General features: G+C 42.9%; 1 protein-coding gene across 1 annotated transcript in view; it reads right to left on the minus strand.

Annotated features, from left to right (window-relative positions):
* LOC112221014 (protocadherin Fat 4) overlaps positions 1-6,244 on the minus strand; it is a 120,404-nt gene extending 114,160 nt beyond the window's left edge. Inside the window, exon 1 of the mRNA XM_024383056.2 lies at positions 627-6,244. Within this exon, the coding sequence (XP_024238824.1) occupies positions 627-5,732 (5,106 nt within the window). The 5' untranslated portion in view covers positions 5,733-6,244. The remainder of the gene's footprint in view (positions 1-626) is intronic.
* Positions 6,245-24,199: the final 17,955 nt, after the last annotated feature.

Consider the following 24,199-nt stretch of genomic DNA (forward strand, 5'->3'; position numbering starts at 1 on the left):
AACTCATCATGATATTTTCTTTGTGTGTTCCATTACTACCTATAGAAACCTGGAACAATTCATCATGGATCTTTATCATATGAAGCAACCCAGGACGATAATGCCTGCGAAAGAGAAAAAGTGCTACATTTCGATTTGTGTAGTTCTTATTCACTGATAAGAATATCCACGTTCATAACAGCATGAGCACAGCACAAAAACACAGGATACGAGGCACTCATTTCCCCTTCCCAGAAAACACAGACAAATGCTAGAAGGATTGTTATGGCCAGTCCTTTTTGGGAACTGGAACAATACAGTTATCTTGCCAAAAACCAAGGCCTACTTACTCATGTCCAAGGCAATTTAGATTTTATGTAACACAGAACTTTTAGCAATATATTTAAAAAAGGAATGTAATTAATGTGCATACGAATGCACTAGGTATACCTGTTTTATGTGCGACTTGGATATTTTCCTTTCACTCCCAGGTTTTCCAGTCGAAACCTTGATCTCATTTCATTTAATCCCACTAAACGACTTCAACGGCTGTACGGGTTCCAATTATGCTGTCTGGAAGCCATCGACCACAATATGAAGAAGCCATTGCCCTCCAAAAAGAGAAGAGAAATAAACGCACTACTAACCTCAGCCCTCTGCGTCCTGGGATGACTGGCGTCCGTCTCGATGGCGTACACATCCACCAGGTAGAGGTCAGAGCCCTGTTCCCGGTCCAGTTCGGCTGCGGTCTGGATCACTCCAGTATGGCGGCCTATGGTGAACAGGCGTCCCATGGCCTTGCTGCCGCTGCGGACTGACACAATGAAAAATTCCACCTTGGTGGCTGAGCCTCTGGGGCTGGAGGCATCCAGGGAGATGACGTTGGTGCCCGGTGGTTGGCCCTCCTTCAGGATGGTGATGTATTTGGGCTGGGAGAAGACGGGCCCATCGGCGCCCTGGAGGATTATGGCGAGCTCGGTCCTGGAGGTCTTCCTGTCCGAGCCATGGTCGGTGGCCGACACGGTCAGGCTGTAGATGAGGCGAGACGGCACCAGCTGTGAGGCCAAGCGGATATCCCCGCTGTAGCGGTCCATGATGAACGTGTCCGAGTCTCCCTTCACCAGCTCGTACTCCACCTCGCCGTTGGAGCCCTCGTCAGGGTCGAACGCCACCACCGTCGTGAGGATGGAGCCAATGACTATGGTGGACTCCGCAACCAGAGCATTCTGGGAAACAAACGTGGGGACATTGTCATTCAGGTCTGTCACCCATATTGTGACATTTTTCAAGGCAAAGCGCCGGAATTCCACAGGAACTGCCTGGTCAGTGGCTTTAACTGTCAACTCAAAGAGATTGGAGAACTCTCTGTCAATCTCCTTGTTTGTGAATATGAGCCCACTGCTGGAGTCAATGCTGAAGTGACCTCCCCTGGGTGTCTGTTGAACTATGGAGTATTCCAGCTGTCCATTAATGTCTGCATCCGTGTCATGAGCAGTGATTGTCATTACTGATGCAGAGACGGGCATATTTTCAGGAATGGATTTAAAAATGTCACCGGGGGTAAATATGGGAGGATTGTCATTGAAATCTCTGACATGAATGACCACAGGAATTGTTGAGGACCTTGGTGGTCTCCCATTGTCCTTTGCAGTGATGTTCAGTTTGTAAAAAGACTGAGTTTCAAAATCCATCTTTTTTACTAGGAAGATGCTCCCTGTGTTGGGGCTAATGCTAAATGTCCCGTGGTTGTTTGTGGCTGTGATGCTGTATGTTATGTCTGTGTTATGACCCGAATCAGAGTCCGTGGCTGTCACTGAGGCCACCAGCTCTCCAATCCTCATATTTTCCAGAACATCCACAGATATGGCAGATTTGGGGAAGGAGGGGGAGTTATCATTCTCATCCTGTATGCTAATGCTGAGCATACAGGACGAGGAGAGGGGCACGGTTCCAGAATCAACAGCAATCATTTTTAACGAGTAGGAGGATGTCACCTCATAGTCCAGCTTTCCCACTAGTGTGACCTGTCCTGAGCTGCTGTCGATGGTGAACTGGCTCTCCTCGTTGCCCTCCTTTATGTGATAGTGGACCAGTCCATTTTTGCTCTCATCCACATCGACGGCAGACACTCTCAGCAGCTGCGTCATGTTCTGGGCCGACTCGGAGATGGAGGCCTGGTAAATGTCTTTGGTGAACTTGGGCGGGTTGTCATTGATGTCTTGGATGTAAACCTGCACTTTAGCCTGGTCTCTCAGAGGCTTGGGGAGCCCCTGGTCTGAGGAAACTACTGTAAAGCTGAACACCGCTGCGCCTCTCTGTCTCATTAGTGACTCACGGTCCAACTGCAGAGTACTGGTCAACTCCCCCGTGATGGCGTTCAGCTCAAAGTTGGGCTGTTGAGTCTCAAACGCGTACCTGACCTCACTATTGGGGCCAAAGTCCTTATCCACTGCAAACACTCGCCCTACCAGCGACCCTCTCTTCTGCTCTTCCTCAAAGTGGAACACATAATTAGTGCTGTTAAAGAGGGGGCGATTGTCATTCACGTCGTCCAGAATTACACTGACATTGACACTGGCACTTAGTGGCTCCACTGCCCTGTCTGTGGCCACCAGCACTAAGTTATATCTGTCCTGGACTTCTCTGTCTAGCTCAGCCTTAATATACAACTGCCCGTCTGGAAAGATCCCAAATACGTTGGCTGTGTTCCCGTCAACTATGTCATACATAACCTCCCCATTCAGGCCTGAGTCTTTGTCGGTGGCTTCCACCTTAAAAAAGCGACTGTTGACTGGTTCAGACTCTAAAATAATGACCTCGTAGGAGAGCTGATCAAACATGGGAGAGTTGTCATTGACGTCGTACACGCTTACTGTTAACATTAGAGTGGAAGTGAGCAGGGGGACCCCCAGATCAGAGGCCAGGACCTCCACCTGGTAGGAGCTGGTGGTGAGCTCCAGCGGCCCTGTCAGTGTGATAAGCCCATGTTTCTCATGGATGTGGAACAGGCCTTTGGGGTTCTGCTTGAGGCTATAGACCACCATGCCATTGGTGCCCTCGTCAGGGTCGGCAGCTTTAGCTTGGAATATCAGATGCCCTGTGCGCCAGTTCTCCACTGCACTGACGTGCTCGGTGGCGTGGATAAAATGGGGGGCGTTATCATTTAAATCCTTCACTGTGATGTTGACGAGGGCCTCGCCTGTTACCTCACCACCTCTGGCTATGACTTTGAGTTGATAGAAAGGCTGCTCCTCTCTGTCTATCTGACTGGATGCTTTGATTTGACCTGTTGCACTACTGACAGTAAACAGCCCCCTCTGGTCCCCTGAGGTGATTAAATATGTGATATTTGTATTCAGATCGACAGTGGTGGCAGATACAGTGCCAATAACTGTGCCAATGCCCACATTTTCAAACATGACAAAACTGTAGGCATTCTGACTAAAGGTAGGGGGGTTGTCCTGTGTGTCTATGACATTAATGGTGACGATGGCCTGGGTGTGTGAACGGAGGTCTCTACCATCTGCTGCTGTCACCTGCAGCTGGTAGGCGGTCTTCTCCTCTCTATCCAGCGGCACCAGGGTGGTGATTTTGCCCGAGTTACTATTAATGTGAAATTTAGATGTGTCTCCAGCAGATATGATATACTTCACTGTGCCATTTCCCCCCAGGTCAGGGTCCGTGGCTAATGCAGTGGTTATGAACGAGCCAGAGGGTTCATTCTCTTTGACATTGGCAAAGTACTGGACTGGGTAGAAGACGGGCCTATTGTCATTGATATCATTCAGAGTTACGTTTACTTTACCAATGGAGTGGAGAGGGGGGCAACCGGAGTCTGTCGCCTGGATGTAAAGTAAATAACTCCCTTGGTCCTCCCTGTCCAGTTCTGTGGCTGTGCTCAACCTGCCTGATACAACTTCCAGGCGGAACAACTCTTGTACACTAGACGGGGTCTCCGGGTCAAAAGAGAACCGGATAGTTCCATTGGCCCCAAGGTCATCATCTGAGGCTGACAGCACTAGGAGCTCACTACCAGCCGGAGAGTGCTCCACCAGGGACACATGATACGTGCTCTGTGTAAATGTGGGCACTTGGTCATTCACGTCAGTTATGTTGACTATCAATTTAGTGTAGGAGATTTTGGGTTGCAACCCCTGGTCTTTGGCACTGATGTTGAGCACTATTTCAGATGCTACTTCCCTATCCAACAAAGCGACGCTGGTAACCAGACCACTGTTTTCACTGATGGCAAACCAGCCCAAACCGTTTCCAGACACCAGGGAGTAGCGAAGGTTGGCATTTTGCCCGGAGTCGCCATCTGTTGCAGAGACCCCTTTAATGTAGCTGCCTTTTGGAATGTCTTCACTGATATCTACTCTGTACATGACTTCCTGGAATATGGGTGGGTGGTCATTGATATCATTCACAAAAATAACCAGGCTGGCAAAAGAGGACCTGGCCATGGGTTTGCCATTGTCTGATACCGACACAGTCAGGTTGTAGGAGGAAATGCGCTCTCTGTCTAGAACACTAGCCACTTTGATCAAGCTTAGGTTGGGAACTGGGGAAGTGTGCACTTCAAAGTGTCTCTGCTCATTGCCCCCCAATATTGAGACAGATATATTACCATTAGCTGTGGGAGAGTCGGAATCTGAGACTGTCAATAAGGCTACCACTGTACCAATCTGAGCATTTTCATCAACAGAGGCAAACTTAGATGTGGTGGGGAAATATCTAAACTTCACAACTGGGTCATTATCATTGACATCCAGTAGTTTGATAGTGGCCTCTGACCTACCTGACAGAGAAGGTACCCCGTTGTCCATAGCATGAATAGTCATAGAGTATTCTTTCTTACTCTCATAATCCAAACGTTCTTTTATAACGATGGTACCTGCTTTAGGATCGATTTGAAAAGGTGTTCCCTCGTCTAAAAAGTACCTGATGTCTGCATTAGCTCCCTCGTCTTGGTCTGATGCTGTTATCTGCAGAACACTAGAACCCACTGCCGTATCTTCAAAAACATTTGTTTGATATTGGTCATGATCAAACATAGGGGGGTTGTCATTGATATCTTGAATAGTTACATTTACTTGCAGGTACCCAAACTTCTTAGGGTCTCCTTTGTCCTCCACTTCAATCAAGAGTTGGTAGAAGGGAGTGATTTCCCTGTCCAAGCCTCCAGTTGAAACGAGGTGACAGAATGCCCCCTCTCCACTAGGATTCACTGTAATATCCAAACGGAATTTCCTTTGCTCGTTGCCATTCACTATTCTGTAGGTGGTGTGATCCACTCCATTACTCCCAATGTCAGAATCTGTAGCAGTGTCCAGAATCACTTGTCTGCCACTGCTGGCGTCTTCTTTAAACGAAACTACAATTGATGCGTCGGGAAACACTGGCGAATTATCATTTATATCCAGTACAACAATCCTAACTTCGGTAGGATAGGTAGGTTGGCTGGAGAGGACCACCACATTGATGACATTACTTTGCAAAATCTCCCTGTCAATCACAGAGGAGGTGTAAATGACTCCAGTGGTGCCATTAATTGCAAAAAGTTTGTGGTTTTCACTGAAGCGATAGGTGAAGCTGGGTCTCGTCTCTATCGTCCCCACATAGGTACCAAACGGTTGCTCCTCCAATACCTGAAACTCTTGACGAACTTGGCTGGATGAAGAATATTGCGATAGAGTCCATAGCATCAATAAAATCAAATGGAACCGGCCTAAGTCCCTACCTGTGAGCGCCATGGTCGAAATCCAAGTCCACCTTTATTATAAAAAGTCCATGCCGAAGATGCATCAACTTTATTCGAGTTTGGCCAACGCTAAAGCATTGTATTCCAAAAGTGCGCGACACACTGTGGTAATTCCAGAAATTATACGGATATTTCCACTGAAGTATTTTCTCCCGTATCTAGATGTAGTAATTGAATCCTTGGGATGCAATGAATCCGTGGTGCTCAGACTTCCCTTGCTTGTCAATTAAGTTTCGCCACTACTCCCCTGTAGCAGAACGCATCGTATGTGAGCGGCAATGCATGATGGTTTATATGCGCAATACACTTACGGATGAATAGGAACTACAAAAGTGAAAAATACATGCCAATGTTAATTCCTCTCCGTTGTCAAAAGTGTATCCAAAAGTTAAAATGGATTAAATAATTGCTTTTATAGAATATGGAAAGCAAGGCACAAATACTCTCAGTGGTACCAATACAATGTCCCGTGGAATAACGGTGCAGAAGCTTCAGACATCATACACGCTTAGGTACCTACTAACTTAGAACAAAACTCGAGTTAGACAAACTCCCTCCCACCTGTGATCCCATTGGACAACTGTGCTCCTGCTCGCCCTCCTTGCCTTTCCTTTCTATTGTAAACCGGAGCCCTTGTCGTGGCTTGTGGAGGACAACGTCGATCAAATTAAAGAAAGATCTTTATGGCATGAGAGACAGGTAATGAGTGTACCGTTAGTTTGTAACAAATGTAGCTTATTAGGTTACAATATGGGATGCACTGATCTACCTAAACCACACAGGTTGATTAGAAAAGTATCTAGTATTAATCTCCAAGTGGAAGTCTACCAATTGCATTTATCATATAGTCACACATTTAAAAAAATATATATGTTACCCAATCTTGTTACTCCTAATGTAAAAATGCAAAACAAGATTGCAATTTGGAAATGTATTAATAGACAGAGAGTTTCACCGTCTTCTTATGAGGAGTGATCGTTTACATATAAGTATGTACCTCCATCTAGTGTCTTAATTAAATCATCAAGCAGCAAGAAGGTACAATTATATTCCACCTATGTTTGATAGAAGGCAACATGCAGCGAAAATATCGCACATACTGTAGTTTACTAACGTTCCAATAATATTCTTAAGTGACTGAATAGATGACTCCAAATACCTAAATGACTACAATGTGTTAATAGTATGTAGCATTAAACATTTTAACTTTCAATTGGCTTGTCATGTGACTTTAAATATATACAGTACCAGTCAAACGTTTGGACACCCCTTACTCATTCAAGGGTGTTTCTTTATTTTCACTATTATCTATGTTGTGGAATAATAGCGAATACATTTAAACTATGAAAAAACACATAAGGAATCATGTACTGTAGTAACCAAAAAAGTGTTAAAAAAATCAAAATATATTTTATATTTGAGATTCTTCAAAGTAGCCACCCTTTTCCTTGATGACAGTTTTGCACACTCTTGGCATTCTCTCAACCAGCTTCATGAAGTAGTCACCTGGAATGCATTTCAATTAACAGGTCTGTCTTATTAAAAGTTCATTTGTGGAATTTCGTTCCTTCTTAATGCGTTTAAGCCAATCAGTTGTGTTGTGACACGGTAGGGTGGTATGCAGAAGATAGCCCTATTTGGTAAAATACCACATTTCAAGAACTTTGAAAGTTTCTTCAACTGCATTCGCATAAACCATCAAGCGCTATGATGAAACTGGCTCTCATCAGGACCGCCACAGGAAAGGAAGACCCAGAGTTACCTCTGCTGCAGAGGATAAGTTCATTAGAGTTTCCAGCCTCAGAAATTGCAGCCCAAATAAATGCTTCACAGAGTTCAAGTAACAGACACATCTCAAATGTTCAGAGGAGACTGTGTGAATCAGGCCATGGTTGAATGGCTGCAAATAAACCACTACTAAAGGACACCAATAATAGGAAGAGACTTGCTTGGGCCAAGAAACACGAGCAATGGACATTAGACTGTCGGTGATTTATTTGGAATTCAAGGCACACTTAGCAAGCATGGCTACCACAGCATTCTGCAGCTATATGCCATCCCATCTAGTTTGCGCTTAGTGGGACTATCATTTGTTTTCAACAGGACAGTGACCCAACACACCTCCAGGCTGTGAAAGGGCTATTTGACCAAAAAGGAGAGTGATGGTGTGCTGCATCAGATTGTAACGACCGTTGGTGGAAGAAGGTGAGGACCAAGATGCAGCGTGGTAAGTTAAACTGAACACTAAATACAACAAGGAACAAAAGAAACAAACGAAACAGCTCCGCCAGGTGCAAAACACACTAAACAGAAAATAACTACCCACAAACCAGGAAAACAGGCTGCCTAAGTATGGTTCTCAATCAGAGACAACGATTAACAGCTGCCTCTGATAGGGAACCATACCAGGACAAAACAAGAAATACAAAACATAGAACAAAAACATAGAATGCCCACCCCAACTCACACCCTGACCAAACTAAAATAGAGACATAAAAAAGGAACTAAGGTGACACAGATGACCTGGCCTCCACAATCACCTGGCCTCAACCCAATTGAGATGGTTTGGGATAAGTTGGACTGCAGAGTGAAGGAATAGCAGCCAACAAGTGCTCAGCATATGTGGGAACTCTTTCAAGACTGTTGGAAAAGCATTCCAGGTGAAGATGGTTGAGAGAATGCTAAGAGTGTGCAAAGCTGTCATCAAGGCAAAGAGTGGCTATGAAGAATCTGAAATATAAAATAGATTTTGATTTGTTAAACACTTTTTTGGTTACTATATGATTAGATATGTTATTTCATAGTTTTGATGTCTTCACTATTATTCTACAAATTAGAATATAGTAAAAAATAAAGCAAAACCCTGGAATGAGTAGGTGTGTTCAAACTTTTGATCCATAACAGTGTCTGTTAAATTGTAGCACTCATATGTGACCATTTGCGCAGTGAGGTCTTGATCAGTACATAGATGTGCTGGAGAATCGAAGAGGACATGACTCAACCATACTAATTGAATTACAAACGGGATCATTGGCACAGACTGCATGGACTGACAGCCAATGCACACACCCATTCAGTGTTCCAGTAGCCTACCAGACAGAGACAGAATGTATCAAAGCAGATTAGCTTCCCACACTGTCTTTCCTGACTGACAGCCAGCCAGTTAAACTGATTATGCTATGCCTGAAGCTTGCAGGATGCTTTTAACATCAAAAATCATCTTGTTATTGTGTTTGTGCTATTTTTTTAAGAACTTGGACTGATGTCTTCATGAGCTATTTCAAAGTTGACAGTTTTCAATCCAGATGACTATTTTCCCCAAGTCTTACCTCTTGTAACAATCAGCTTGGATCTCAAACTAACCATTTTAAAGTTCAAGGAAATACTTTGTTAAAATGAGTGAAAAAAACCAGACTAACTGTTATGAAGTGAGCAAAATAAGCATAGTGTCACAATATCAGAGTTTCAAACAAAATAAAAGTTATTATCACAAATACAATCCCAACCAAAAGGCTTCATGTCCAACTAAATAAGGAAGTCCAAAATCCAATCAATCAGAGTTCGGAGAGCAGAGATGCTAGGCTATGGCCATCTTTGATTTGTCAGTGCAAATAATGCATGCAGGCAGATACAGTACAGTACATCACATAAACAGTTTGAAAATCAAACATCACATAGGGAGGTTTATTCTTGCCTTGTATATGTGTGTATGTGCCTATCACCTAACATTTGTGGCAGTGTCACACTCTTTTGCCTTCAGTCACTGGAGTCATGGGGTTTCTGTTATTGAGCAGTGAATTTGGGTTCTTTATCTTTCACATCTCAATGTGCACAGTATGTATTTTTTTTAAGCAGGGACAATGTAACCTTATCACAGTGACCATTTGTTTGATAGCTATGAATCTTGCATCTAAGCACATCACCACCACACTTGTAGACTTCTGAAAACAGATGTTTCTCTACCTATCGTCTCAGAATCACAAGTGAAATCCCTTGATCTGATTACCTTGTTGGACCCCCTCAAGGACTGGAACATTGTAGCCTGTTTCCTTTTAAAAACACATGAGCAAAACCCTGCAGGACATGTACTCGTAAAATCTGTCAACATACAGTAAAGTCGAGGCCCAGTAATAAAGATCAAATTCAGCAGTCAATGAGAGGATGAAGGAGTGCCATAATCCAAAACAGACCTGATGTGCCTCATTGGAAAGTTTTACTGTCATCAGCCGACAGAATGGGACTGAAAGGCGAAGCGTTAACTCAATGGGAGAAGGACGCATACGGTAGGAACATAATGTTAATAAAAGTCTAGTCATTATTTGAATTCAAATGAGTGGGACATAGTTTCAGGGCTTCCTTTCACCTCAATCTTCAAGTAAACAGTGGGTAAATCCGTCGTTGTACAGTAGAATAATTTATTTGAGTGTTCAAGCAAGGGCAGAATAAGTTCAAGTGAAAGTCACAAAAGGTTATTGTACAACCAGGAAGCACGAGCCTGTGAAACAACAGTCCCCCTTTTCAAATAACCAGTGTGTGAACGGCCAGGCATTAACGCTGACAGTGGATCTATTGCGTGTCTGTATTTGTTTAACATGCCTCCAGGTTTTAAATTGTCGTCCATGATTTCTCAGGGATTTTCCCTGGACCCCTTATTGCTAAGTAAGATGTAAAGGCCTCCTGTTACCCAACATGCTCTGTTTTTCCCGTGGCGTACAACTATGAATTTCCATCTCCCTGGCCAGTTGTGCTTAGCAGGTCTCAGCACCGGGATATAAATATCAATCAGCCAACTCGTTAGAATACATCTGTGTTGCAGGTACAAGAGATCATTTGTATTTTTTGGAGGAAAACCAGAATATTGTGGTCACATTTTCTTGAAATATCCCACTTGTGTAGAGTCTAACATTACACAGACATTTTATATTTGGACTGGAAGTGACTGGGCGTTAGGAGATGTGGATAGCACTAGAGAGTGTTTTGCATGAACCTTAGTGTCCATCCATAAATAAATGGTATTCATTAAATCCATGCACTAAAACCTGTCCCTATGTCAGCATTTGCCCACCAGATGTCGCCATTGTATCACCATACAAAACAAGGTCATACTCAAACAATACTGGAGAAGAGGAGTGCTTGTATTGTTTTTTTTACCAGGCCTCCATCCATGCACAGAAATGTAATTTAAACCATTGTTCCATTGACAAGAACGATCATATTTCAAGATAAGATAATGGCGGCGATTCGACAGATCACATTCGTTTATCCCTTTGAAAACAATCGGAAACTTTAAACCCAGCGCAGAGGAGTTAGGAGGACAGTGACAAATTGCAGCAAATGGAGTATGGTTCTGTTCATTAGGTCCGTATCCATTTCACACTTGCATTGGGGGTGGATAATATGGATTCCTTAGATGTCCTTTCAAACGTCAGACCCCAAGTAGATCCTCAGTTAAAATCCCTGAGATGCAGTGTGACGATAGCTTTAACCACGGTCACATTCAAGTATCTCATGCGTGCAAGCTCCTGTGACCACGCAAAGGGACTTGAGATGGATAGGCATATTACAGAGAGAAGAAGAGTGACGTTTCAAAAGGAAGCTCACAGTAGATGCTATAAAAGGGAACCGGTGCATAGAGAAACAGTGATCTGCACACTATATAATGCTCGTAGAGTAGAAAGTGTATGAAGTTTGCCGCCACAGTTATGATCAGCATGATCATGATGATTTTGTGTATTCACTTTAGTTTGAAGGTAGTATCTTCAACTTGAATCAGTTCTTGACGATTTTGAGCGATTGCAGAAGACGTATAAATCATTTTTTTGAAAGGATATTCTTTTCAATCTGTAAGTACGTTTGAGGCTTCATCACAGCTCGTCAATTATTTAGGAATGCAAAGTTGTGCTTGGTGTCATAAACCACCACCCTTCCCCTCCACAACCATAAAATGTTGATGTGAAGAAAACTGCAGTGGACCTGTTGTATGCCACGTCAAGGGCATCGTTTTACAAGCCATAAAGATATTCCATTAAGCAGGAATTGCGGTTAGGGTTTTTATTCGGGCTGTTTAATGACACATACACATTGATGATTGGAATCTTCACGCTGCATTTGGATTCTGCTTGAAATGTGGAGTTATAGGTTCGAAGGAGGTGCAGTGTATAAGGCTGAGGCTGAGCAATTATGTCTACAATTAGACTGATGAATATCGAAGTACATCAACTCTGATGTTTACAGCATTGTTAATTACCATTAATTAATGACAGTGAGCTTGAGATATTTCATTCTCACCCAACAGCAACATCATGCAGCACTGTTGTGTTGGCATCAATATTTCCACCTTTTCAGCATTAAAATGTGAAATTCGTCTTTTTCTATGTGGGTGTTATGCCGGTTAAAGGGCTTCACATAATTCAAATATTGCCTCATATTACCTGTGCTTAATTCTATTCCACCATTTTTGCTTTTCCTAACATTTCACATTTCTCAATCACCCAAACAAATGCATTCCACATTTCTTAAGGAGGAATGTGATATCTTTGACAATATTACATCCATGGAAATGTTGTGCCCAAGAGCCTTATTTTAATGTTCTGACTGTGGGGGCAAGCACATAAGTCTCCTAGGAAAGAACAATACTGTCTTCTCCGATTCAGTGATCACATATCCTGCCTGGTGGCGGATTGGAAAAGTGTTGGGATAAGGACCAATCCCTGAGGCACTCCATTAAACCAAGTTTAACTGTGGAAGCATTTTTGAGTTTCACCGGTGTCAAATGTAGTTCAACCAATAAGGTGCCTGGGGTAAAAAATGTCAAGATAAAAGAAAAGGGACATTCCACCTCAATCCCCCAAACTTTAAAATCACAGCTGGAATAAAAATCAATGAATTAGATCAAATTTGTCATGCTACTGTACAAAGCAAAACAAATATCACATTTCTGGTCGATAAGCCAATAATAATAATGTCTGGACAAAACCTTTTTTTTTACCCATATGAGAAGGGAATAGGAGTTTCAGTGAGTCCAGGAAGTGGGTCCAGGAGTTTGGCAAGCACATGCAGAGTTCCATTGAGGTTGGGAGATGTTCTGTAATTTCCGACCCCTGGCTAATGTGTCCAGCCTGCTCTGTGGTGGGAGTGTGATTTCCACTTCAGATGACAAAATTGTGCATGTGAACTCGCTTATGTGCTCCTTGTCATGTTTCTAGTTAAATGCATACTCTACAGAAGTCACTGGGTTCGGGGCAATAATGGCCTCTGTGCGAGGGCCCTCTCCTCCTCAGCTTCACTTTATGTATGTCGGCATGGTGACAAAACCCCTGGACGTGCTTAACATGGAGTATTGACGTGCACAGAATCTGTCTCCACGACTACAAAAAAACTACAGTAGAAACTGCAGAGTGGCGCTATAATGGTGAATTCTTAGATGAACAACCTCATGTCTATTCGGAACTAAATGACTGACAGACTGACTTCACTAGCTAATGGAGAACACTGTGACTCAGAACAGGTTCAGAAGGTGAATGTGGGTGAATATAATTCAACTCTTATGACAGTCCATTTTGTTTATTTTTTTGGAAAACAGATAACGATTTGAGTAGAACTTTCCACACGTCTGTGAAGGATATTCATTTGGTTTGGAGGCAATAATGTGAAATTCTCACACCATAACGCAGATCTGTATCATGTAACAAATCCTGTTTTATCTCTGACATTCCTTGGAAAAACATCCATCTCCCCAAAATGGGATTCAATGTCACTGTACAAACACGAAACCCTCTACTCGCTTGAACGCATTGCTTGTAGAGTATCTCTTTGATCAAAGGTGTAGAACGTCTTTCCTTGAGAGTGTATCTCCATCCATCACGTCCAACAACGGAAAAACAGCTGTGCTCTATCAGATGCTTGTTCGCACGTCAGTGATGTATCAAAATAGCTTAACTTGCTGGAGTATTGTTATAGTACATGTAAATAAAGCTAATGCCGCTTTCATGTCCCCTGTCAATAGTACTATTAACGTCACTACGCACACACCCTTCTCCAGACCGACTTACAGCTGGGGGTGTATACATTTTCATATGGTCCCACCTGGGAATTGAACCCACTACCTTGGTGTTGCAAGTGCCATGCTCTACCAACTGAGCTACACGAGACACTGTTGGATGTACAGTATTATTGGTCTTGTGCGTCTTTGAGAATCATCCACATAGAGATGTGTAGGTGCAGTACTGTGTGTATTATGTGTGTATTATGCACTGTGGGGAAATAGGAATAACATTTTGAGCTATTGTTCTGGAAACAAGGATGGAGTCTCAGTAAATGATCTATTGTTTCTCTATACACAAGCAGAGGCCGTTTATCAAACTTGTTTTGATGGACTTGGGTTTGTGTTGTCAACTGAGCAAAATGGTCTCTGGCCAAGGCATTCGGGGAGGCCTGAATATGCTTAGGTGGCACAAAAGCAATTTGAGCTGATTATGGTGCCGCTGTGAGATGCCAAGGGGATTTTATGATATCATAAGTGTTAATTGTGGCAGCATTAGCAAAATGCGGTACAAGTATTTGCTTTAGTGTGTTTGCCATTGTCTATGTTAGCCATTTAATACCCAGCAAAATAACCTCAAATACATGAGGGGCTAGCATTATATATCGGTGTAATATGGTATGTGAAATATGCAATTGCCGTAATATGTAATCATAAAATCATGTTTATTAGGTTGTTATACGTTTATTAGGTTGGTAGCTTGATACTTATAGTCATCCACATATGGATTTTAACAAATGCTATTTCAATCTGACACTACACAAATCAACAGGCTAAAATTATTTCCTTTACAACATACTTTCTGATACAGTGTTGTTGCCATTCTAAAATGAGGTTTGACTTCAGAATTTGCTTTCGGGAGTCAATTATTGACTTAATCACTGTTTAAGTGACTATGTTGAACTCATAGCATTGTTTTCTTCACTCTGTGAAAGTCTGTTATGTCTGTTATTATCTAGATGGTTTACTTCAGCGAAACACAGTTGGATTGTGACTTTTCAATTACAGAGAACACCCAGCTAGCATATTTGGTTTCTTGGAAGTTGTGGGAACGTATGTTTTTGGTATTGTATTAGGATCCCCATTAGATGTTGCAAAAGCAGCAGCTACTCTTCCTGGGGTCCACATGAAACATGAAACATGACATAATACAGAACATTAATAGACAAGAACAGCTCAAGGACAGAACTACATAAAAAATGTTTTACAGGAACATATAGCCTACATATCAATGCACACACACAAACTATCTAGGTCAAACGGGGAGAGGCGTTGTGCCATGAAGTGTTGCTTTATCTGTTTTTTGAAACCAGGTTTGCTGTTTATTTGAGCAATATGAGATGGAATGGAGTTCCATGCAATAAGGGCTATATATAATACTGTCTGCTTTCTTGAATTTGTTCTCGATTTGGGGACTGTGAAAAGACCCCTGGTGTCAGAGCTGTGTGTAAGTTGACTAAGCAAACAATTTGGGATTTTCAACACATTAATGTTTCTTATAAAAACAAGTGTCATTAGTCAAAAGAGACTGGCCTGAATAGTATTTACATCAGCCCTCTGATTACAATGAAGAGCAAAACGTGGCACTCTGTTCTGGGCCAGCTGCAGCTTAACTAGGTCTTTCCTTGCAGCACTGGACCACGCAACTGGACAATAATAGAGATTAGACAAAACTACCTGCAGAACTTTCTTTTTGGAGTGTGGCGTCAAAAAAGCAGAGTGTCTCTTTATTACGGACAGACCTCTCCCCATCTTTACTACCACTGAATATACAGTTGAAGTCGGAAGTTTACATACACTTAGGTTGGAGTCATTAAAACTTGTTTTCAACCACTCCACAAATTTCTTGATAACAAACTATAGTTTTGGCAAGTCGGTTAGGACATCTACTTTGTGCATGACACAAGTAATTCTTCCAACAATTGTTTACAGACAGATTATTTCACGTATCACAATTCCAGTGGGTCAGAAGTTTACATACACTAAGTTGACTGTGCCTTTAAACAGCTTGGAAAATTCCAGAAAATTATGTCATGGCTTTTAGAAGCTTCTGATAAGCTAATTGACAGCATTTGAGTCAATTGCAGGTGTACCTGTGGATGTATTTCAAGGCCTACCTTCAAACTTGGTGCCTCTTTGCTTGACATCATGGGAAAATCAAAAGAAATCAGCCAAGATCTCAGAAAAAAATGTAAACCTCCACAAGTCTGGTTCATCCTTGGGAGCAATTTCCAAACGCCTGAATGTATCACGTTCATCTGTACAAACAATAGTATGAAAGTATAAACACCATTGGACCACACAGCCATCATACCGCTCAGGAAGGAGACGTGTTCTGTCTCCTAGAGATGAACGTACTTTGGTGCGAAAAGTGCAAATCAATCCCAGAACAACAGCAAAGGACCTTGTGAAGATGTTGGAGGAAACAGGTACAAAAATATCTATATCCACAGTAAAACGAGTCCTATATCGACATAACCTGAAAGGCCACTCAGCAAGGAAGAAGCCACTGCTCCAAAACCGCCATAAAAAAGCCAGACTACAGTTTGCAACTGCACATGGGGACAAAGATCGTACTTTTTGGGGAAATGTCCTCTGGTCTGATGAAACAAAAATAGAACTCTTTGGCCATAATGACGATCATTAGGTTTGGAAGAAAAAGGGAGAGGCTTGCAAGCCGAAGAACACCGTGAAGCAGGGGGGTGGCAGCATCATGTTGTGGGTGTGCTTGGCTGCAGGAGGGACTGGTGTGCATCACAAAATAGATGGCATCATGAAGCAGGAAAATTATGTGGATATATTGAAGCAACATCTCAAAACATCAGTCAGGAAGTTAAAGCTTGGTCGCAAATGGTTCTTCCAAATGGACAATGACCCCAAGCATACTTCCAAAGATGTGGCAAAATAGCTTAAGGACAGCAAAGTCAAGGTATTGGATTGGCCATCACAAAGCCTTGGCCTCAACCCTATAGAAAAAGTGTGTGCAGAACTCAAAAAGCTTGTGCGAGGAAGGAGGCCTACAAACCTGATTCAGTTACACAAGCTCTGTCAGGAGGAATGGGCCAAAATTCACGCAACTTATTGTGGGAAGCTTGTGGAAGGCTACCCAAAATGTTTGATCCAAGTTAAACAATTTAAATGCAATGCTACCAAATACTAATTGAGTGTATGTAAACTTATGACTCACTGGGAATGTAATGAAAGAAATAAAAGCTGAAATAAATCATTCTCTCTACTATTATTCTGACATTTCACATTCTTGAAATAAATTGGTGATCCTAACTGACCTAAGACAGGGAATGTTTGCTAGGATTAAATGTCAGGAATCGTGGAAAAACTGAGTTTAAATGTATTTGACTAAGGTGTATGTAAACTTCCAATTTCAACTGTATATGTTTTGATCATGACAGTTTACAATCTAAGGTAACGCCAAATAATTTAGTCTTCTCAACTTGTTCAACAGCCACGCCGTTGCTTACCAGATTCAGTTGATGATTAGAATTTAGGGAATGATTTGTAACAAATACAATGCCCTTAGTTTTAGAGATGTTCAGGACTAGTTTATTAGAGCGTTGGGCCAGTATCCGAAAGGTTGCTGGATCGAATCCCCGAGCTAGCAAGGTAGAAGTCTGTAATTCTGCCCCTGAGCAAGGCAGTTAACCCATTGTTCCCCGTGTGCGAAGACGTGGATGCCGATTATGGCAGCCCCCCGCACCTCTCTGATTCAGATCCCGTAGGATCGGTGTCCCTATACCGGGACAGTTGTTGCTAACATGCGCTAGTGTGACTAGAATAACAGCAAACTTTCCAGGACATAGACATGTCTTATATGGACAGAAAGCTTAAATTCGTGTTAATCTAACTGCACTATCCAATTTACAGGGGAAATGGGAAAGGGGGATACCTAGTCAGTTGTACAACTGAATGCATTCAAAATAAATGTCTCTTCCGCATTTAAATGTGCTGAGAATGTTCCAAAGGCAAGCAACTATCCTTCACCATTCCCAGAACATTGTGGGACGGTTGTATGCAAATTAACTTTAAGACAACCACGCTCTCACCAAGCTCTAAGAAATATATGGTTCTCAGAACGTTATGTGCTAGCTGGGTATAGTTCATGATTGTGTAAAATAGAGGCATTCAGGCCATCAGCCAAGCAGCACATTTTGCCTCTGTGAAATGACTCACAATTAGGTTCATTGAGCCAACTGTCAGCAAGGCAAATCAGTCTTCTTTACTAATTAAGGGAGAGACTTCCCCATTGTTTACACAAGACATGATAAAGTATTCAGGAACAGTGGCTCCTTTGAATAGTGGGAAAGTGTTCTTTCATCCCTAAGGCCATCGTGCGGGTCCTTAGGCATCAAAATGTGTCAGAGCTTTTTGATGCAGGACTCAGAAAGACAAGTCACCTGCATCTTTCACGTTGTCGAGGAGAGCAATGAGAGACGGGAGTTGTCTGAAGTGTGTAAGACTGACTTGCAGTTGGTGCTGTGTGTGTGTTTGCCATCCCTCCGCGACTAAGATAGCCCAAGGTCATCTGGCCGCCCAGGTGAGCAGGGTGGTTACGCGAGGAGGAGAGAGGGGAGGCTGGGTAGATGCCTGTCGGATTACCTTCTGAGGTCGTCTTTGTGTGCATGACCCGGGTTAGCTGGGATTCAGGGGTCAATCAAAGCCTGTCTCACCGCAACTGGAATGTGGTAAACAAGACTGCGTGGTATCGGGAACCCGGTGTAGATAGCATTCCTGCAGTCAGCGCAACAATGTCACACCTCTGCATTTCTGCTAGCATGGCAGCAACACCTGAGGTTGAGAGAGAAAACGCAGCCCGTCTATTTAGTGGCTAATGAAATGCCAGGTACATATACCCAGAGGCAGCGTGAACCGAGGTAACTATTCAGATATCGAATAGTGCACCTTGTATCCTGCTTATGGTCCTTTTTAACATCCTCAAATACTGGATACTATTCAATCAAACACATTTACCAGGTGTAGGGGGTAAAAATGATATTCCTTCGGCACTACAGATGGGCTTTATGATTGACTCCCTTCTGTTTTACACAGACTATTTATTTGTTCATTCCCCGATGAGTACAATTTCACATATGTATTGTGCAGCCCACAATACAGGCTACATTGTAGAGTGTTAGCAATCACAAATCCTTACGTGCTCATTTGAATACACAGCACATAAATGCCCTTTGTCTCTAAACTCACTTTATGTCGAGGGTTCAGATTCAAGCCTACTCAAACAGCTGCCAAAAGCATTCCACTTGCAGAGTGAGTGGGAGTGGTCTGAATGCAGTGGACAGTGTGTGTGTGTGTGTGGGGGGGGGGTTGACTAGGATAACACAGCGCCCTCTTATTTCTCTCTTGCTGTGTTTCTCTGTAGACACTGTGTCAGTTTGTATATGCAAAGTCTTCAACTGCTGCGTATAGAAAGATTCATAATTCATTTATTCATGACAAGAACAGTGCATTGTCCATCCAGTACTCAGCAGCACGTACCCCAGGCAAAACAGCTGCTCAAACATTTCACTTCTTTCATCAGCACCTAATGGCATTAGATTTTTCATCTTCAGTCCTCTCGCAAGATGGATGTCGCACACCTGTTAGTCTAGACGTGCAAACAGCTGGGTTAATTCTATCAGAATGTCATTGCAAAACAAGAATCTGTTCTTAACTGACTTGCCTAGTTAAATAAAGGTTTTTTAAACAGCCCATTTCATAATTGACACTTAGTTTTAACACTAACTGTCTTGTCAAGGAGTTGATTCCCAGGGAATAAAATCACTAAGGATACTGTACACAATGCTATGATGTTTAGGCCTTCTCTTGCTTCTGTACCAACACGAGATATCGCCTTTGACCCATTCTCTACTATTCCAGTTGATAAACCTGACAGTGAGATCACTTTAGCTAATTTAACCAGCTATCCCTAGCGGTACACACCTATAAACAAATCCTGTAAGACATTAATACAGACAGGCATTTTGTTTTTCTCTCATCCGACCTGGCTGACACCAATCTCAATTACTTTAGCATGCATCGAATCTCTCCAAACAGTTATTTAATTAGCTAAAATGTCTCATCTGTCACAACAAAAAGTTCAGCCAGTCCATGTCAACCCACTGCTCCCTGGGTTTATCTTGCCTTAAAGACACCCTTTAAGTGCTTATTGAAGAGGATCAATAGATAAGTGCAGCAGGAGCAGCTGCCAGGATAGACCGCCCTCCTTGCTCTCATAAAGGAGGGAGAAAATCAAAACACCAACTGCCGAGAGTCCCATTACAGTTCCGTTGGTTGGATAACCATTTTACAATCGCAGTAATGTTGACAGAGGTTGCTTTATTTTCATTTCTTTCCTCATCATCATGCACCAGCCATCCACCTCAATCATCAACCATACTTGCCATGTTGGGGTTGCAGAGTTGTATCGTATTTTTAGGTTGAAACATACTTAAAATTAACGTGCAGAGCATGTAGAATCACGATGATATGATACTTGGCAACTGAGAGCTAATTGAAACTGATGTTGACGTTTGCCAGTCTTTTACGGCTGATGCATATTTCAAAGTGCAGCTGCCCTCAGTAATTTGACAGTGTCCCTTACCATGAGAACAACTCAGATGTTCTAGAAGCTCAGTCAGAGCCGGCCCTAGCCACTAAGCGATATAAGTGACCGCTTAGAGCCCCGCAGCCACTAGGCGGCCCATGACCCCAAAAAATAGGAACTCAGTGTTGGTCTCAACTTACTGTTGAGAGTTAGAAAAGTAGAATAAGTAGAATAAGTAGAATACACGAAGTGGAATTTGGAAATGTGGTTGTCCATCTGCATTTTTTCTTGTTTTGTCAATCACTGACAATCACTCAATTAGCCCATGTCAGCTTACATTGTTTATATTGTTAAGTTAGTCTAGCCAGCTATCTAAACTTGTAATAATCATGGTCGAATTAGCGACTGGGTATGTAGGACAAATGCCCAGGTGCCCTGGCCTCCAGGGGGACCCCATTGACTTTGTTAGTCACTCTCACACAGATTCAGTACCAGTCAAAAGTTTGGATACACCAACTCATTCAAGGGTTTTTATTTATTTTGTACTATTTTCTACATTGTAGAATAATAGTGAAGACATCAAAACTATGAAATGACACATATGGAATCATGTAATAACCAAACAAGTGTTAAACAAATCAAATATTTTATATTTGAGATTCTTCAAAGTGGCCACACTTTGCCTTGATGACAGCTTTATCTGTGTGAGAGTGACAACATGTATGTGTTATTTCATAGTTATGATGTCTTCACTATTATTCTACAATGTAGTCATTGCAAAATGTGTACAATTGCAGGAAATTAACTGTAAAACTACAACAACAACAAAAGATCTCTGCAGTCAAGAGGGGGCCCACTAAAATGTTTTGCCTGCGAGTTGCCACACCCTCCCCCAATTACTTTTTCAGCTCAGTGTGTGAAGAACACAGGGGGTTTAGAATGAGCTGTTGTTAATTTAATTTAATAATCATAAGATATATTCACTATATTTAACTTAACAAACATGAATTATACTTGATGACTGCATGTACAGTACAGACACATTGTACTGACTCGCTCCGCAGTGGTTGGGAAAGTGTATGGGGGCTGAACGCGCAGCGACCCAGACCCCGTTACTCTCGGAGATCACGCCTGCTGACTCAAGGTAGCCGGGGGATTGGAAGGGCAATGATAATGATGATGCTGACAATGACGTTTCCAGTACCTCTATAATGAATTGCTCTGCTGTAAACCTATGCTTAAACAATTATACAAATATAGTTTTTTTTTTTTTAAAGAATAGTGCCCAAAGCAATGGTACTGGCCTGATTTCCACAGAGCACAACTGGTGATGTCTTCCCTTTCTGAGAAGGTCCTTTATTTCCCAGAGGAAGGCTACTATTTGCTCTGTGCTTATGGGGGTAGGGACGAGGAGAGGATACAGATGAGGGATTTAATGGAGTGGATCTGTTTCTCTCTCAAAGGAACTGTATGTCTGATATGTTTACGTTCAGCCTTCTAAACAGGCGAAGGGATTTTGACTCCAGAGTTGTAGATCCATTTAGTTGAGGACACGTTGCTTCTTAGAGCAATGAGAATTGTTTGTCAAATATATTCAATCTATATGTTGACGAAGTAGTAATTCATGACACTATAAGAAATAAGTCATTATCGAGCACTAAAATGGCTGGTTTTGAAAATGCAGTTTTGTGTTCCAGTGAATTCTGTTAAAGGTTAATGGTTCCTATACAACCCAACGAAGGGGAGTTGGAGCGGTATACTAAGTTGCGTAGCATGATGAAACAAATGTCAATAATCAGGTGCTGTAGCCACCGAAGCAGGTGACACCTCAACATCTGAACAGAGGTCGAACAGAGGTTGAATAGATCATTGCGGGAAAAGGACAGCTGTGCACACCTGGTTGTGTAATTAGCTGAATAAAGATCCAACATGTGACACATACCGTAGAATCAAAGAAGGTTAATACACAGCATGTGATATTTGATCATGTAAGGATTTCAGATTTAAAATGTTTACATTACTTATTTTATTCAGTTCTCAACGTTTTTGTCAAAATCCAAAAAGAGGCTTCTCTGTCGAATAACACTTACATTATTCATGGTTTGGGTGGGGTGGTGGAGGCCTGTGTTTTGGGTGGGGTGGTGGTGGTCTGTGTTTTAGGTGGGGTGGTGGTGGCCTGTGTTTTAGGTGGGGTGGTGGAGGCCTGTGTTTTGGGTGGGGTGGTGGTGGTCTGTGTTTTAGGTGGGGTGGTGGTGGCCTGTGTTTTGGGTGGGTTGGTGGTGGGTGGTCTGTGTTTTAGGTGGGGTGGTGGAGGCCTGTGTTTTGTGTGGGGTGGTGGTGGTCTGTGTTTTAGGTGGGGTGGTGGTGGTCTGTGTTTTAGGTGGGGTGGTGGTGGTCTGTGTTTTAGGTGGGGTGGTGGTGGCCTGTGTTTTGGGTGGGTTGGTGGTGGGTGGTCTGTGTTTTAGGTGGGGTGGTGGAGGCCTGTGTTTTGGGTGATGGTGGCCTGTGATTTGGGTGGGGTGGTGGAGGACTGTGTTTTGGGTGGGGTGGTGGTGGTCTGTGTTTTAGGTGGGGTGGTTGTGGCCTGTGTTTTGGGTGGGTTGGTGGTGGGTGGCCTGTGTTTTGGGGTAGGGTGATGGTGGCCTGTGTTTTAGGTGGGGTGGTTGTGGCCTGTGTTTTGGGTGGGTTGGTGGTGGGTGGCCTGTGTTTTTGGGTAGGGTGATGGTGGCCTGTGTTTTGGGTGGTGGTGGCCTGTGTGTGGTTATCCCTGACAGGGCACCACATCTGTTGATGGGGCCTTTTCATTCCCCCAGAGTGTTAAATAAACTCAGCAACAACAAATAAACGTCCTCTCACGGTCAACTGCGTTTATTTTCAGCAAACTTAACATGTATAAATATTTCCACAGACATGTGCCTAACAGAAATTGAATAATGTGTCCCTGAACAAAGAGAGGGTCAGTCCTGTCTGGTCCAGCGATGGTGGGTTTGTGCCCATAGGCGACGTTGTTGACAATGATGTCTGGTGAGGACCTGCCTTACAACAGGCCTACAAGCCCTCAGTCCAGCCTCTCTCAGCCTATTGCTGACAATCTGAGCACTGATGGAGGAATTGTGTGTTCCTGGTGTAACTCGGGCAGTTGTTGTTGCCATCCTGTACCTGTTCCGCAGGTGTGATGTTCGGATGTACCGATCCTGTGCAGGTGTTACACGTGGTCTGCCACTGTGAGGACGATCAGCTGTCCGTCCTGTCTCCCTGGAGCGCTGTCTTAGGCGTCTCACAGTACGGACATTGCAATTTATTGCCCTGGCCACATCCGCAGTCCTCATGCCTCCTTGCAGCATGCCTAAGGCACGTTCACGCAGATGAGCAGGGACCCTGGGTATCTTTTTTTTTTTGTGTTTTTCAGAGTCAGTAGAAAGGCCTCTTTAGTGTCCTAAGTTTTCATAACTGTGACCTTAATTGCCTACCGTCTGTAAGCTGTTAGTGTCTTAACGACCGTTCCACAGGTGCATGTTCATTAATTGTTTATGGTTCATTGAACGAGCATGGGAAACAGTGTTTAAACACTTCACAATGGAGATCTGTGGATTCTTATGAATTATCTTTGAAAGACAGGGTCCTGAAAAAGAGATGTTTATTTTTTTGCTGAGTTTACATGCCAACTCATGTGATATTAGTCAGATTGAACAGCCCTGAAAGCACAGTGTAATTATGCTCAAATCAGATCAAGGAGTGATGGTTTTGTTGGGAAAAACAGCATGGGGACTTTTACAGCATAACTGCTGTATGCATTTGCTCTGGTTGTCTTCAGTATCTGCTGTGGATTATCTGCTGTGCCAACTACTGCTTATTCTCAGTC

This window comes from Oncorhynchus tshawytscha, linkage group LG21 (genome assembly GCF_018296145.1).
Source record: "Oncorhynchus tshawytscha isolate Ot180627B linkage group LG21, Otsh_v2.0, whole genome shotgun sequence".
NCBI classification, from domain to species: Eukaryota; Metazoa; Chordata; class Actinopteri; order Salmoniformes; family Salmonidae; genus Oncorhynchus; species Oncorhynchus tshawytscha.